The sequence below is a fragment of the Acartia tonsa genome, chromosome 3 (assembly GCF_053477335.1).
Source record: "Acartia tonsa isolate MP-2025a chromosome 3, ASM5347733v1, whole genome shotgun sequence".
In the NCBI taxonomy this organism is placed as follows: Eukaryota; Metazoa; Arthropoda; class Copepoda; order Calanoida; family Acartiidae; genus Acartia; species Acartia tonsa.
Window position 1 is genome coordinate 18,204,816 of NC_137262.1, and position 18,514 is coordinate 18,223,329.

The following is an 18,514-nucleotide window of genomic DNA, read 5'->3' on the forward strand; positions in this document are numbered from 1 at the left end:
GAGAATTGGAAGTACAAATTCACCATAAATGATTAAGATGATTTCTAATTTACATATGTGATGATATACATAAGCACAAATTACATAAATTTTATCAGTAACATAAACATTATAACCATATACAAGATTCGACAAAATATTTAATCTATAATTGATGATAAAATATATTTTCTATCAATTCAAATTTTAATTGCATTATTTTTTCAAGAAGAAATTGTTAAATTGAAGATTTTAATAAAGTAGTTTTCAGAACACTGTGAGAGTCAGAATTGTACTGATGTTAGCAATAACAACAACCATTTGGAAAGTCGTCTTCACAACCAGAAAGTTTCGGATTAGTCCATTAGTATTTCAAAATGGATGCCACCTTTCCGCGGGTTCCTTGGGTCGTGCGAGATGTTCTTCGCCCACAACTTACACCTGAAAATTATAGGTCTTACTTACATATTTAACAAGAAGCTAAATTAATAAATATAATTATGTATTAATAGAAGCTTGCTCATGAAAAAAGAAAAAAGAAAATTAACTAAAATAAATCCTAAAATTTTCCTACTATCCGCATAAAGCTGTCTATGGTACGATGAAATAGATTCTATTATTTATAGACCGTTATAAAAAGTCAAAGCGAACGGACTTTATATTGAGTTTAATATTTAGGAACTGCAAGATTATTAGTTATAGAATAGATTTGCCACTGAAAATAAATAATAATATTTTTCGGTGATAAAAATAAACTGATAAGTTTCTTTAAATTAAAAAAAGTATTGAGTTAAAAGTATTATTGAGTTGATAATTCAATTTCCGCTGTTTGAAAAGTTGCAACTCCAAGACAAGAGAAATCACAATGAATGCACAAATTTATTTGCTGTAAAAAATAGTTGGTTCTATTGAATTTGTGCACAAATATTTGGCCACAACATTGCACAATTGTTGGTAATATTATTCAATTTAAATTCAACACAGTACGTACATTTAAACCGTGATTCCTATTAGTTACTTTAACTTCTAACAATAATTAATTCATAATCTCAGGTGAAAATAGCAAACTTTAAGACAGCTTTGTTGCTTGAAGCTGCTATGATCCTATCATGATAAAAAAAACCAACCCTCCTTTACCTAACCCAGCTGGCAAAAATATGTTTTTGTGTGTAACTTAAATAGAAAATTTAAAAAAAGGTAGAGAAAAATCTCAACTCCAAAAAATATAAATAAATTACAGAAGCACCACAAACAGACACTATCACTTATGGAGTAACTTCGCTACTAAAGACTTATAGTAGATTTGATATTCGGCATGTTTCAAATCATGTAAAAATACATGTTTTGAATATATTATTGTTTTTAAATTAAATGGAAGTTATTTTGTATAGCTATAACCAAGTGTAGAGAAAATTGCAGAATCTTAGGCCTTAACTTTTTGCAAACATTGGAGATTTTGGCAGTTACAATAAATGTAAATTACACTTTTGTTTTGAGTGTATTGTTATATTTCTATGTTAGATCTGTCAATTATTTTCTATTTTTGTGTTTTACTATATTTAGAAATTTATTGTTTTGAAAATATTAGTTTTGGTAAAAATGTTTTTCTTATTCAAGAATGAACCCTTAAAAAATTACATTGACCTCATTATAAAACAAAAGGCTAAAAAGCTATAAAGGTCATCATGATACAAAAGCTGTAAACATACTTCTTTAGGCCCTAGATATTTTTAGTACTTTCCCTGAATGTGTCTAGCGATCAATGAAACCACTTCCCCCCTGATTTTATTAATTGAAAGTAAGTAAATATATCCTATTGTAAAACAATAACACACGAAAACATTCCACGGACCTTTAATTTCAATTAATTTCAAAACAAGAGTAAAGGGTTCATGTGATCGACCAGGCATTTTAAGAAAAATCACCATAATTTTTTGCATGAAAATGAAAAAAAGAAAAATAATGAGCAGGCCTAATCTGTTTAGTGCCCATGTTTTACATAAATTATATGAATTGTAAAATGTGGATTACATGGTGTGGCATCAAATTAGCCATAAAATAATTAAAAATATTCTTTTACATGCGTAATTCACATTTAAATTATAGAGGTAATGCATATGTTAAGGAATTTGAAATAACTATATTATAAACTGAAAAAATGAATATAGAATACGTGGATATTGTGACCGGGGAGTTTTTCCGTTAATGTATACATTGCTAATAGAGCCCTCAGATCAGTGCGTCGATAAGTTCCTACGGCGCCCAAATATTTGTTTGGAAAATAAACTCCCCCCCCCCCCCTTGGAACTCCTTCCAGTAGCAGTAATCAAAATGTGGATTATGTATTAACAAGTAATTGAAAAAATTTTATAGGATTAGTTTTTTGCAAAATATTATCACACCCTTTCTATTTCAATATTGCATGTAATCCAATTTGTGTTTGACAAATTCAAATTTACGACTTGCTGTCTATTTATTCACAGAGCTCAAATCTTATATTTCCAGTGAGTAGGATCTAAGAAGAGCAAAAAGGGAAGATATCTAAATTTAGGAAAGGTTTGATAAAAAAAACTGCGATTAGAAAACTGGAGGGAGGAGATTTTGGGCTGTTTATTAAACTATTTCCTAAAGTCTTATAATAACGTTTTCTTGTTCGTTGTCTTAACAACCCTGGAGACTTTTATTGAATTTTGATTGGTTTGTTTATTAAGTTGGGTGTCCAAACGTTTCAACCAGAGGAGGTAATTTTGTGTATCAACATTGGGGATGTACATCAATATACAGGGTGTGCCACATAAAACCGGACTTTTTCTAATTTGTAAACAAATGAACATAAAATCGTCCATTTTAAAGATTTTATTAAATTTTAAAAACTGGGAAGCTAACTAGGTATATGACTATTAGATCATTCAATAAAATCCCCGCCAGGATCAATCACTGCCTCCACCCGCCTCCTAAACCGCCAGGAGGCCCGGGTCAAAATGTACCTGTTCAAGCTGGCGAAGTTCTCCTTGATAGTGGCAATTATGGAGGTCTTTATGGTATGGGCACGTCTATTGGTGCATGCTTCAAAGTAGCTCCAGGCCCAAAAGTTCATGGAATTAAGATCGGGCTGCTGGGAGGCCCCATTTGCTTAGGAAAGTGAGTAACCGCAGGATCTAAATTCACCTAACTATCAAGCTGCCCTTCAACACGGCGGCTCTCATTTGGGCCACAGTTGAGCTAGAACGACGTTCTATACCTTTTTGGAAATGGCATGAAGATTCAGCTAGGGTTGTAAGCGCAATATATAGTCTAAAAAGAGGGTCTCTAACGTCAAGAATCGAGAAATTTTCACGATTTTTGACGTTTTTGACATCTCTAAATCTGCCATGTTTCACTTTGCCGTAGTATTACAGCCAAGCCATTTTAGACAGAGACCTCTAGTCTTTTCTAGTGTCTTACTTATGTATCTAACAGTATCCCCAGCAAGTTGCATAACTCTACCTCATCTACAAATGGGCTGAGGTCCGATTTAGTGATCCCTAGTCGAGATATATTATACCACCAGCGCATTTCGAATCTGCCTTGTTGAACATAAGCGCGGCCAGCTTGGAGTACAAGCCAATCTTCGTCCAAAGATTTTTTTGTGCTTAAAGGTCATTACCTAAGCTTTTTATAGTGGGGTCAAACGTCCTGATTGGTCAAGTAGTTTTGACGCTATGGCCGTTTAAAAATAGTCCGGTTTTATGTGGCGCACCCTGTATCTGCTATTATCTTATCCCGTTAAATCTCTGGATAGAAAGACAGATGAATATTGAGGAACAGAGCAAACACTACGAAATCAGATCATGTGATATAGAATGGTTGAAAAAAAACTACAAAACAGAAAAGGCTTGAAATATGGATATAAAGGAGAAGAATAAAGGTGGAGGGTTGATAGAATTGTTTAAATATGAACCACAAACCTGCAATTCAGCATTACGTGCCAAATGGCCGCAATATATTTGCATAGATTTCATACAATACAAGTTGTACATCAAGTTTATTGTAAAGAATCAAAAATGTGGTTTCTAATTCAAAATAAAATTCATTGGAAACATAGAGAAAATAATAAAAGAGAGAAATCAAGGTATTTGGAGGAATAAAATAGGCAGTGGGCCTAGAGGCCTATATTGAGCAATTGCCGCGCTAAATTTTTAGTGTTATTCCACCACTTTTCAAAATGGGAATATTTTAAAATTAAATGTAATTTCCAGACAATTATAGTTGCCGTTTGAAGCATACATCTGATTTTTATAGGATGATATAGAAATATTTAGAAATATTACCAATTCTGATAAAACCTGATAAAAGAATATAAAAATTATCATTATTAATTTCTCTTAACTTTGCTACTGACTTTAATTATTACACACATTATTAGTTTATAAGATTCATATTGCAGTCTATCTAACTTTTATTACTTAATAAATAAACGTTTTTACAAATTTATATAAGAACTTGATTGTAAATCATATTAATCAGTTTTTCAGTGCCATCTAGCTTTGAATGTAGAACTAGAATATCAAAGAGTTCATCTAATTTTATTTTGTCTGTATTTTTCTTGTTTTGGATTTTCGTCACTAAAGGGCCAAACCCTGAGACTAAATAACATCACTTGAAAATGTTAAAAATATTGTAAAAACGAGTATTATCCTAGAAAAAACGTAGATAGCATTACAGATTATTCACTAATTTTTATTACACAGTTTTGAAATATTTTATTTAATATTTATCCTTAGTTTTCAAGTAAGAATTTGAAGTAGACAACTAGCGATCCTGGTGGCTTACAGCTGAACTATTAATTTTTTTATTAGTAAACATTTAAAAGTTTTATCATGTTAATTAGATTTAAATATTACATTTAAGCTAATTTGAAAAAAAAAAAAAATTTTGATCATAAAAGGTAAATCCTCCAATTTTTAAGCCAGGCGTAACAAACTTTTCTACCAGACCAAAGCCGTCCCTGGCTGTTTGTTATTTAAGATCCTAAATCAAATTATATTTTAAATATTTTCTTAAATTTTTTTTAAAAACCTAATAAGTTATAGAATAATGATAATAATAAGAAGAAAAAAATTTTTGTATTTTTTTTTCTATATATAGAATAGATTATGATTACGATGCAAAAAGCCGTGGGCGGTTTACACAAATAGCAGACGAATTATTTTAGTAGGGGGTAAGTAGTATTTTACAATGAAAAAGGGGTGAGTATTCATCCTCTTATCCTTTTTCCTTATGATTGGAAATCAAATTGTAAAAACAACGAAAATGTGTAACAACTATACATCACCAATGCACCATCTGATTTCAAGAATATCAGCTACTCAATAACATGTTGTATCCATAAATCTATCTGTCTTCCAGCTACTTTATCAAAAGTATTACATTATATTTATAAAACATAATGTCCATGTAAAAGTTTAATTTACCTGACTTGAATGATGACACCAGGAGTTATGCCTCTGAAAAACAAATTAAAGTTAAGGATATTAAATTTAATTACATTTATATTTATTATGCATTTTTTTGGGTTAAAAAAGCGAACCTTTTTAAAATTGTTCTATCTATTTAAAATTTTACTGTAATAGTTATATACCATTTAGTAAGCGTAGCAACTCTATAATCGTTAACAGAAAATCCGTAGGTTCATTTGAAACAAGTTGATTTTTTCACAAAAAAATTTGTATGATATTGTGGTATTCGGCAACCGTGAGCCATGCCTATGGCACCCCTGATCTGGGGTTCGGTGGAGGGTCAACGGCCCTCCCCCGAGTCCTGGGGAAGGGGTCTAGTGACCCCCTCCCTACGCTTAGAATTAATGATTGAATCTGTCATGTTTATTATGGTTAACTGTATTCTTAATTCTCCCCCACCCTTTTCAGGGATGGGGGATCATTATTGCCCAAACTGACCATTGTATATGTATTATTTATGCTTTTATGTTATGATTATTTATTCCTATCCATGTTATTATTGTTTGTTGTATATAGCTTCAGTATCTTTTAAACCTTCAATAAAGTGACAACTGAAAATAGATGTTGATCATTATCTAGTGAAAGCTAGAGAAGCGTAGCTTCTCTATAGTAAGGTGTCCACGTCTGTCACACTGCCGTAATCTAATTGAACTCCGGTGTCTGCCATTTATCCTCGGCGGATACCACAACTTTGGTGACAGCTGTGTGAGATTACGGCGAACCACAAGTGTAGAGCAGACGCGCATCTGAGGCTAAGGTACTCCCAGCAGTGAATCTGGCAAACTGACGCAAGCAACCTGAATTACCCACCCTGGACAGCAAGTTTAACTCTGCATCCGGCAGTTGTGGAAGCGAGACAGCGAAATTTGACGAATAACCGCGAGCAGCGCTGATATCTAACGGAGAATTGAGCGCCAAAAGGGCTGAAACAGGCCTGCGGACCGGCTGAAACAAGCCAAATAAGTGTAAACGGCTGGAAATAGGCCAACTTTACTGCAAGAAATAGCAGGATCCGAACCAGTGGCGCTAGCAGGACGGACCATTCCCTGCCGCCATCAGCCGGATTTGGATCAGCGGCGCTAGCAGGACGGGACATTCCCTGCCGCCGATAGGCTGAAACATGCCACATAGCTGCAAGCTGCGAGCTAACATACGAGTGTAGTGCACCAGAACAGAGAAAAACTACGTCAACTCCGAGTATCCTGAGAAGCTACAACGCAGCCACCCATCTAGAAAACAGATATTATATCACATTTGCAGGGATTACCACCCTAGTGTGATGGCCAAACAATAGATTTATGAGCAAAGCTTGGCAAACAAATTGTTGTGTTGTGATAAATCTAAGAATAGAACAGGCTTGGATTATTGTGTATTGTGATAACAGCTAAAAATAGAACAGAGTTGGTAAACAAATCTGTTATGCAATTGTGATAAGGACAAAAATAGAAGCTAGCTGTAACATAATAAAGACCCTGATATACAATCAAAACAATCTCAAGCCCACAGCACAACAACAATACACCCCTTATTCCAAGGGAAAGGGAGGGGCCCCTCTCCATTGAAGGCAAATACAATCAGGGTGATATAATAGATAAGCCTAGGATTAAGAAGAAAAGGCCCTATTACACCAGCACACAGTTACCCCCCTCCCTCACAGGGGGAACGGACGGAGTTACCCCCGTCCCCTCACGCGCTTCCCCCTTCCTACCCACACTAGACTAAGTCCGTCTGTAGTGTGGGGCTAGCGATCGGACACACAGAGCGCCATTCACGGGTAGCGCAACAGAGTGCGGAAAATATCATAAATCCAACGGACGAAGCGGACCAATGAGAGAGCGAGTTGAGGGGTGAGAGCGCGTTTTCCCCGTGTGCGCGGATTTGACGGCGCGGACGCGCGTTACAAGGACAGGAGATTCCACGCACACACACACACACACACACACACACACTCACACCGGAGCGGAGCTACTCCATAGCATTTAACAGGGGTATTTTTAGCAAATAAAGAATTGCAAGTTTCTTTCCTTCTAGCTCTAGTGTGATAAGGGAAAACCCAATCAGTTCCTGACAGCAGTTCAGACCCTCAACATCTATCTACCTCTACCAGCCTACCCTACAACCTCAACACCTAACTAGTGATAAGTACAGCTAAGTTATATCTTTGCAACTAAACCCCCAACCTAGTGATACAAACAGTGTTGGCTGTTAGGCTAGGAAGCCTCAAGTGACAAACCATTCATTTTAGTACTGTATAACTTTGTGCCCGCCGTTTCACCGTTGACCCAATGGACCAGCATCAAGCCCCAGGAGGTGACCAAGCCCCAGGATGGCTCCAGGATGACCCTCAGCCGGCCCCAGCCGAGTACCGCAAGCTGATGCTGAGCAATCTGCCGGAGTTTAGAGGGCCGCCCAAGCAATCCTGGTCGGCACATATCCGCAGACTTGAGATGTCATGGGCGGCTTACCGCGTGCCACCTCATGATTCCCTCAACCGCCGCAACGCCCTACTACTGTCACTGGTAGGGCAAGCGGCGGAAATGGCGTCCCATCTGTTTGGCGAGGCAGGCCAAGCCTTGACCTACGAACAGGTCAAGACCGAGTGTGAATTGTTATTTCGCCCTGCTTTTGAATCCCAAACGCTTAAACAAGCGTTTAGGGATTACAAGCAACACTCGACAGAACCTATACAAGCGTACATTTCAACTAAGTGCGCCTTGTATAGGGACGCCTACAACCATGAGGATCTTGAGTTGTTGGTGGACGAATTAAATCGTGGAATTCGTAACGCCAATGTAAAACGCCTCATGATGAACCATGAAATTACGAGTGTACCTGAGTACACTCGTAAGGCCATGTTCACCGTGACCATGGTTACTAAGCAGCTGAAGGAAGGTGTGTGCTTAGTGGACTCGACCGATGGGCTGACTGGATCTGCCTGCATCCAGTTACCCCAATATGACGAGTCGGAGCCAATGGAGATTGGCTCCTTGGCTCCGGGTCTCCACCAGATGGGGAAGGTCGCTCCAGATGACAAGGTTCCAGGCCGCTGCTACCGCTGCCAGGGGAGAGGCCACCAAGCTCGAGACTGCCCAACGCCTGTGGAAGTTAGCCTAGAGGAGAGACGCACCCAGCCACGCCGTGACCGTTCTGCCAAGTGTGCGCGTTGCCACTATGACGGTCACACGGCGGCCGACTGTAGAGCTGACTGGGCCCAGGTTTAGTTCAGAGCGTGGAGCGAACAACATCTCTCTCTCTCTAGCCCATGTGTATGTACTAGTCTGTACAGCACACCCCCCGCTCTTTACTAATTCCCCTTTACCCCACGCCCGTGGTCCCTCCGCGTGTTGGTACTGGGAAGATATGGTAGCCATGGGCAAACTCGTATATAGTTTTGGCACCATATTTTACACCGCCGTCTAGGCAAAATCGCCGGTGTAAAACCGTTAATACTATCCTTGTGAATAATCGCCTAATTAAGTGAAACAAAAATCCGCAAAACTTTTATCTATTTCTTTTTTAAAACTTGGCCACACCACACGAGGGCCAAACCAGTGTCGCTCTCTCATTGGCTAGTAAGCAAATAGCGTCCACAACAAACCACGCTATTGGCAGTCATCAATTTTTCCTCGCTTCCTATTGGCTAATTGAACTCGAAATCACCGCCATCTTAGCCACACGGCTTCACTCGCTTGAAAATGTTGCCGGAACAATCATCTCCCGCATTTTGGGAAAGAATGGAAGTGATTTTCGACAAAAAGTTTGAGGAATACGATAAAAATAAAGCCAAGGTAAGACATGAAGAAGTTTTTAACACAATCTCTAGCCATAAAAAAGAAATAGATGCGGTAAAAAAACAATTCTCCGAACTTAGTGATAAAATCTCTGTTCTTGAGCAAATTGACAATTTTAAGGATGCCCAATTATCGGCAGAAACTTTAAAAGCGATTAAGGATAGTATTGCGGTCCTCCAGAGTAAGTTCGAATGTTCGAGAGGCAGGAGGTGCTAGCCAGCACCTCTGCATCGATGTATGGGACGCCACCCGGCGTCGCCACCTGGGATGATAGGGGGGTGCCATCCAGCGCCTCCCACCTGGTGCCTGGGGCGACAACCGTCGCCGCCACCGAGATACCTGGATCCTGGAACGAGCCAGCCTCCAACCTGATGTCTGGGGCGACAACCGTCGCTGCCACCGAGAGACCTGAGTCCTGGAACGAGCCAGCGGTCCCAGAGGAAGGGGTGACACCCGTCACCCCCAGCCAGCCAGCGCCACCAGCCTGCAGGGAGAGCCCAGCTACATGCCAGCCAGCGCCACCAGCCTGCAGGGAGAGCCCAGCTACATGCCATCCAGAGCCCCCTGCCAGCCAAGGGAACCCAGCTGCTCAACATCAGGATAAGTTGAATTTGTTAAATGTGTTGTATCCAAAATATTGTAAACACCCAGCCTTGCCTGTGCCCCCTGCACCTGAGGCTGGGGAGATTGAAATTTGGGAAAATAAGGACTTGCCTGTGCCACATGCACCTGAGTTCCTAGGGCAGGGGAGGGCAGTGAGTAAGGGCGAGCCTGTGCCACATGCACTTCAGCCCCATGCCACTGGGCATGCTTTGGACAAGGGAAGGGAGCACTTAGGGCTAGGGGAGCCGACACCCAGGCAAGTGCCAGTCGCTTGCCAGTCTGTCATTGGGGAGGGTATCGGGGTGCCTCGACCGCATACAGATAACGCTCAATGGAAAGTTGTATCTAGCCAGGAGCAGCCCAGCCGTGTCCAGTCCCAAGAAGCAGCCGTGGCCAGAGCTGAAGATCCCCAGCCGCGTGTACGAGGAAGATGGTTACCTGGAAGCCTCTCCCATTGGTGGATGGTCCTGTGGGGCCTCCTGCTGGCAGCCGTGTGGCCTACAACCAGCTACGTCCTGGTGGGGTGGGACTGTGCCAACCCCACCCATGTCACGTCTTACAATAAAGAAAAGATGTGTAACACGGAGCCCCTACACCAGGAGGTGCCCCTGGGCCATGAAGTGCACGTCCTGCAGCAAGTCAAGGTGAGGGAAACCACTGGGTACAGCTGTCAGCTCACCGTGTCCCAGTGGACATTCAGGTGTGGGGTATGGGGTCACCTCAAGGTGACCTCGGTCCCCACCCTCATGAGGCCAACCAAGATAGACCCAGAAGCGTGCCGAGACCTGGCCAGGAACCGAGTCTACACGCTGCCAGGCAAGACCCAGCCACTGACGTTCCAGCTGAACCACCCCCTGTTCTTCACCATCGACATGGTGGGCGCCCTCGTCAACAGCCCCGAGGGGGTGGGTTGCGAGGGGGAGGACGTCCACTTTGAGGGCCAGCTATACCGCAACGAATTAGTGCTCCAGGAGCGACGGCTGCTGGTCAAGGAGGAGACCTATGTGGTGGAGGATGGACGGGTGGAGTCCCAGTCTGACCATCTGGCCCTAGAGTGTCCCCATTCTGAGCTGTCCTGCATCACTGGAGAAGCAACCTACGTGTGGGACCACCTGGGGAGAGATTGCCCCTTGAGGCTGATCCGCAGCCTCCAGCCCAGCCTGGTGATGGATGCATATCTGGTTGACCATCAGGCTCAGTTTTTCATCAACATGACCAACCCCACCTCGATTGTGAACTGCGACTTCGAGGCCCATGCCACAAACCATCCAGCGCTGTTCGTGGCAGCTGACCCAGCCGCGGCTGCGCTGCCCAGAGTGTCGGCCAGGGATGTTGACATTCCCCTTCAAGCACAGATACATGCAGGTTATATTGGGTTTACCCTGGAAACGCGCATGAAAAGCACCGCAGCAGAAGAAGTGGCGGCCAACTGCTGGAAGCTCCAGCAACTAGACCTGGCCCACCCGGTTCGTGTCCAGGGGAGCACGTTCTCGGTACTGAGGGGAGACATCCTGCTGCAGCTGACCTGCCAACGTCACAAGTACGTTGTCCGCGAACACAAGGAGTGTTGGGACAAAGTGCCAGTAGAGCCCACAGGTTTTGTAGACGCTGTGACACGGGTATACAGTGAACATGCCACCAAGATTCCCTGCTCCTCCACCTACCCCCTGACTGTGCACGCGGAGGAAGGCTGGATAGAGTTAACCCCCGCTCCCAAGAAGAGGCCACCCCCGCTGGATACGCCTAAGCAGTTGTTGACAGAACCCTTAGATGACTTCAGTTCAGGTGGCTTGTATTCGCAGGCTGAGTTGAACGACTGGCAACAACTGCTGGCGTTCCCAGCATACAAGAGTGCCATGCTGACCGGCCTATCCTATGGCTCCTGCGTTCAGCAAGGCAGCTGTTCGGCCACAGGAGACCATGGGATAGTGTCCTACAACATTGACCGACTGGCGGAGGAAGGAGAGGCAGCCCTGGATGTCTGGGCTGGATTTAGACAAGCCATCCACAAGTGGGGAGATGGCGCAGCCATACTGTGTTTGCTGTTGTTGATCCTCAAACTGCTGGGGGACCTAACCATCATCTCCCTGGCAGCAGCACAAGGAGGAGTCCGAGCAGCCCTGAATGCGATATCACAAGTGTTCCTGTACCATCCAGCTTTATATAGGAAAGCGCTGGCTAGAGCCAGGCTCAACCATGCCAAGTCCCGGGACTTTTCAGTGGACTGGGATGCCATTCCCATCGGCAGGGAAGCAGCAGAGGAAATGGTGTCTATGAAATCCACTGACAGCGGGCATGACCGCCCAGGTAGGCCAGGACCGCCTTCTGGCAGACCCCGCGGCCCCTCAGGAGGACAGGCCGTTGCTCAGACGATCAACCTGACAGCCAGTGCCCCAGCCGCTGCCAACAACAACCAGCAGGCCCCACTGCTGACTGTTCCAGCAACAACTGTGCCACCAGCAAACCTGATACCTGCCGGCGCTGACCAACGTGTCCAACCCAAGCCAGCCTCTGCCTTCTATCCCACATTGGGAGCCCATCAACCCTAAGAAGATACTCACCACTAGGATTCCATTGAATCATTATCGTTGTATATATTTTAGCCCTAAGGAGCGGGCCGAAGGCCTCAACCACTGTCGGAAGTCTGGTAGGGAAACCCCCTCCCAGCCTTCCGAGGGGAGAGTTGTGGTATTCGGCAACCGTGAGCCATGCCTATGGCACCCCTGATCTGGGGTTCGGTGGAGGGTCAACGGCCCTCCCCCGAGTCCTGGGGAAGGGGTCTAGTGACCCCCTCCCTATGCTTAGAATTAATGATTGAATCTGTCATGTTTATTATGGTTAACTGTATTCTTAATTCTCCCCCACCCTTTTCAGGGATGGGGGATCATTATTGCCCAAACTGACCATTGTATATGTATTATTTATGCTTTTATGTTATGATTATTTATTCCTATCCATGTTATTATTGTTTGTTGTATATAGCTTCAGTATCTTTTAAACCTTCAATAAAGTGACAACTGAAAATAGATGTTGATCATTATCTAGTGAAAGCTAGAGAAGCGTAGCTTCTCTATAGTAAGGTGTCCACGTCTGTCACACTGCCGTAATCTAATTGAACTCCGGTGTCTGCCATTTATCCTCGGCGGATACCACACTATAATTTATATTTTATAGATTTTGTCACCCTTGTTTGTTTATTTTTAAACATATGTTCCTTCCATTGAAATGAATAAAGTGATTGTATTGTTTCATAGCTAATTTAAACAAGGACAATTACGATACTCCAACCAAAGATTTAAAAACGCGTTCTACAATTTGTTAGATTAAGGACTATAAGGTTAAAAATCAATCATGATTAGTCTGTACTAAGTATCAGTGCACAACCTTTACGCCAATAATATTAATTCCTTACTGCTAATCTTTCGAGTTTATTAAAAGTTACTTGTTAAATAACATATTACTGATCAACTAACATATAAAACTCTAATAGTTGCTACACTTCTAAAAATAACATAAGTCATGACGTTTTGACAAGTCTAAATATGTTATTATGTGTCAGTAAGAATATATTTACCCAGGGAGGAAGGGGACAATGGGCTGTTAATTACACTAGTCCTAAAAGTTTAATAATTACGTTTTCTTATTCGTTGCATTAACAACTTTGGGGACTTTAGTGAATTTTGATTGGTTGGTTAATTAAGTTAAGTGTCAAACGTTTCAACCACTATATGTAATCTAAAGAAGGGGTAATTTTGTGCCTTACATTTGGGATGTACATCAATTTATCAGCTATTGTCTTATCCCTTTAAATTCCTGATATTTACCACCCTCATATTTTATTTACATTTTAAGTATAGAGTTTCATGAAGAAAATTTACTCATTCCACAAATTTAATATTTAATTCTTAAGGATGCGTCTGTTTATTTTTAAAAGCGAAGCTTTTCTATAATTAGGGTCGGTCCGTCCGAGATAGTTAGCTTTCATTCGTTAATTTAGGTATGTTAGAATTGTCCTATCGATTTCAAACTTTGCATGGTGATTCCTGTAGTTAGGTACGATTTAGAAAGCGTAGCAACTCTATAATCGTTACCAGAATGTCCGTACGTCCATTTTAAACATGTTGATTTTTTTACTTTATTAATAAAAATTTTTCATGTGATAAAATCATCCGATTGATCTGATTTTTTGATTACTGATTCCTATTACAATAAGGTACAATATTATGAGCGAAGCATCTCTATAATCAAGTATTAAAAATGTCAGTATATCCTTAAACAGAATTCTGTATTTAAGAAGTTTTGCAACAAATTTACGTATAATTTTGTCAAACCTTATATTTTCATATTTTGTATATTCAGTTCTGACACTCAACAAAAGTTAATGTTCGTCTGTCATATCGTTTCAGAGCTTCGCTTTTATGGATGTTGTCATCCTTGTTATATCTTAAAGCTACTCTATTGCTTTATATGTTCCGCAATTTTTCTGTCCATAAGCTTCGTAAAAGAGAAAAAAATGCATCTATTCTTTGACACAAATTGTTCGTCTGTACGTTTATTACACTGTGGTAGATATGAAAATTCTGATGCTATTAAAGATAAATGTCTGAAATATTTTGTGTGATGATTCCCATGACCAATGCGCATCTACTATGTAATATAATCCACTTAATTATCTAAACTGTGTTTTGTCAAGCTTATGAATGTTTTATAACTCAATGCTCTACATATGAATTTTGTCTTACTTGTTGAAAATGAATTACGAGTGGGATTTTGTTGATGTAGAAAAGCTGGGCATTTAAGGGAGTTGAATCCATTTTTATAGAAGCAGAAATATAATCTATGATTATGGTTTGGACCCTCTAAAACTGTAATCTACCTTTCCACTTTCCCCTCTCTTGGTGAAGATATCTTCAACGCCGATACGATTTTTGAAATGTAAGATTCTACTTTCCCCTCTCTTGGTGAAGATATCTTCAACGCCGATACGATTTTTGAAATGTAAGATTCTACTTTCCCCTCTCTTGGTGAAGATATCTTCAACGCCGATACGATTTTTGAAATTTAAGATTCCACTTTTGCCTCTCTTGGTGAAGGTATTATTTATAAATCTGTTTATAAAGTATATCTTTATAAAAATATATGACCCACACTTGCCCTAACATTAAATAAAATGATGCAATTAGTTATTTTAAAGAATTGCTATTACAAATTTACATCTAAAACATAAATAGACTTGAAAATTAAATTAAATAAGAAATTAAGAAGACTACTTACAGCCAAGCTAAGCATATAGAACAAGCTTTGATTATAAAACCGAGAAATAATATATTTACCTGAATTGTATAAAAATAAGCGGAGATAGATAGTGTTGTTGATTTAGGTATGGATAATGGTAACCTGGAAATCCCTGAAAAAGATAGATATAGATATTTAGTGTTGTTCATTACGGTATGGATAGATAGATAGAGTTGTGGATTAAGGTATGGATAGGTAGATAGCTAGAGTTGTTGATTAAGGTATGGATAGGTAGTTAGCTAGAGTTGTTGATTAAAGTATGGATAGATGGATAGTGTTGTTGATTAAGGTATGGATAATGGTAACCTGGAAATCCCTAAAATAGATAGATAGATAGATAGATAGTGTTGTTCATTAAGGTATGGATAGATAGATATATAGATAGTGTTGTTGATTTAGGTATGGATAGGTAGATAGCTAGGGTTGATATGGTAACCTGGAAATCCCAAAAATAGATAGATAGATAGATAGTGTTGTTCATTACAGTATGGGTAGATAGATAGTGTTGTTGATTAAGGTATGGATAATGGTAACCTGGAAATCCCTGAAATAGATATATAGATATAGATAGTATTGTTGTTGAATAAGGTATGGATAGATAGATAGCTAGATAGTGTAGTTCATTAAGGTATGGATAGATAGACAGATAGTGTTGTTAATTAAGGTATGGATAGGTAGATGGATAGTGCTGTTGTTTAAGATATGGCTAGATAGAAAGATAGTGTTGTTGATTAAGATATGGATAGATAGATCCTGGTATTGATTTAGATATGGATAATGGTAACCTGGAAAAGATAGAAATAAAGATGGACAGATAGAGACCTACGTGAAGTTCTCCCAAAACGGAGAACTTAAAATAAATACTTAATAAACTCAAAGATTATTAAAAACAAAGCTGTTGTGATAATCATTTGATTTTCTCAAATCATAATTTGAAGATGGTAACGTTTATTCTGTTATTTATGTTTCATATTAAAGTTTAAACAAGGTATAGGGAGTTTCATTTTAAATATGGAATTATTTAAACATGCACAGTTAGGACAAAGATCGTGCAATCAAAAGGTTGTTTGTCAGTTAGATGTTACCAAAACTATTATCCTTCAGAGTATCGCATTCCTTTACAAGCGAATGATGCTCTGGCACTTCTTACCGTGGTTCTAAGCTCTTGGCTTTTACAAGATACATTGCATTTGTTGTTAAAGAAAGGTTTTATTGAAAAATTCAAGACTATACTCCCCCTACATTCTAGGGAATCTGTGATTGCTCATGCTATAAATAATTTCCTCTTAGGAAACATTAATGATTTGATAATAATCACTAACACAAAATCTTGCCAAATCTCAACAATCAAAACTCTAAATAAACTGGGCTGCCGTGATGGGATAATGAAAGTAAAATTTCTTTTTCAATTATCAAGTACAGCTTATCCTTGTGCTGTTATGATATTAACACAAGATTATAGTCACATTGTCGATGAGCTATGATCGACCTTTATCTGATACCACATATTCGACACGATATCATTGGAATTTTAAATGTTTATTGTTCTAATTTAAAAAGTATCTCATTGCAGGGATCTAAAGGGATAAGACAATGACCCATTAATTAATGTACATTCCCAATGATAATCCACAACATTACCCCATCTGTAGGTTACAATAAGTGGTTGAAAATTTGACTCAACTCAATGAACTAACCAATCAAAATTTAACAAAAGTCCCCAAAGTCGTTAGGACAACAAATAAGAAAACATTAAAAACTTTTGGGACTTGTGTCATAAACAGCCAATTGTTCGCTTCCTACCAGTTTTAATTGGAAAGCTAGAAAAGAATGAATATTTATTAAATAATCTTTTGTTTGCCTAACCCTGTATCCCTGGTCAGTAGTTTAAATATACTTGGAGGGATTAAGGTAATCAATAAACAAGGATGACAATATTAATAAGGAACACAGCTGGAATCATTGAGATTAACTGGCACACAATTTTGTGTTCTTTTGTATTTTGATTAAAGGGGGTTGTTTCTCTTTTGAAAATTGACATAGTTTTCTGTTTTGTAATTTTCTTTAATTCCAATGATAATTAACGTAATGTTTATCACAGCTCTGTACGTCCATTTAAGTCAGTATTGTTCACTAAATTTTAACTTTTTATTCACAATAATAACAGCATTTCTAATTGTTACTTTTGGCAAAAATACATAATATGCCACTTTTGAATCTTAATTCTAAACTATCATATTATTTTGAAAGGGTTTCGAACTCTTGATGAATTCACATTATTAAACTTTGACTCTTTAAAATAAACCGCGAAGAAATGAGAATTTTTCATTGTATACATTTTAAAAGAGATATATTTGTGTTTGATTAACTCATCAATTCTTTTTCTAAATCTCAGATTATTATTTTACCTTTTATAGTTTTCTTTCTTTTTCTCTTCTAATGCTTTATTTCTGTTTCTAGCTTAGATTTTAAGTATGGTTTAGCCAAAAATCCTGTTTTCAGTCCATTACAAAACAACAATTATTTTCTTCATTTCTCCCATGAATGAGTAAATCATCCACTTTTTTTCCCCTAACACTTTTGTAGGAAGTAAAGAAAGAAAAGAATAATCTGAAATTTGGATCTTCAGTAAACAATCATGGCATATCACGGAGAAAGGAAAAGGTCAATAATATGAAAAAATTTACATTTCTTTCAAAATAAGAATAATCAGGAATTTATGTTATTCTTCATATTGATTTTAATTCAATATAATACTAAAGTTAAAAAGTTACAGAACTATTTATTTGTGATTCTCTGTGAGGGAAATATTACCCCACCCAATAAGCAAACACACACGCCCTCTCACCCTCTCTTCCCTCCATAGTTTTTATAGTAGCGCAACCATTCCTCAATATTACAAAACTTGTTTATGCAATTTTCCAAGGTAATCAATTAAGGTAAAGTGAGTATTTTTTCGAAATTCAAAAAAACATCCTCATACATATGTTACATTTTAAGGAATCATAAGCATAGATCAGACAGTAAAGTTTCGTTGAAATGCCAGATACGTTTTTCCAGTTTTGCTTCGAAACCGATTAATATCCGCTGGATTAGAACCGGTTCTGTGGCATCGTATTACAGAAAATTTTTCACGAATGTTTAAATAAAAATCATGAAATTAATACCAGTTTTGTTAGCCCGGCCCTTCAGTCCCCTGGAGACTAGCAAAACTAGTTGAAATCTTAATTTTTTAAAATTAATATCTGCAGAAAGCTGTCTATAATACAATGCAAAGATTGTAATATTGTCTTATTTTGGTACGGTTAAGTTATTCTTTTAGACTAAATGATGTTCCTATGTAAATTG

At 39.0% G+C, this 18,514-nt stretch overlaps 1 protein-coding gene across 2 annotated transcripts in view; it reads right to left on the reverse strand.

Moving 5' to 3' along the window:
• Positions 1-222: 222 nt before the first annotated feature.
• LOC145313538 (sodium/potassium-transporting ATPase subunit beta-2-like) overlaps positions 223-18,514 on the reverse strand; it is an 88,525-nt gene continuing 70,233 nt past the window's right edge. For both annotated transcript variants that reach the window (XM_080152986.1, XM_080152987.1), the window contains 3 exons: positions 15,205-15,278; positions 5,433-5,465; positions 223-420 (listed from right to left, as the gene is read on the reverse strand). In XM_080152986.1, coding sequence (XP_080009112.1) covers positions 336-420; positions 5,433-5,465; positions 15,205-15,278 — 192 coding nt within the window. In that variant the 3' untranslated portion in view covers positions 223-335. The remainder of the gene's footprint in view (positions 421-5,432; positions 5,466-15,204; positions 15,279-18,514) is intronic.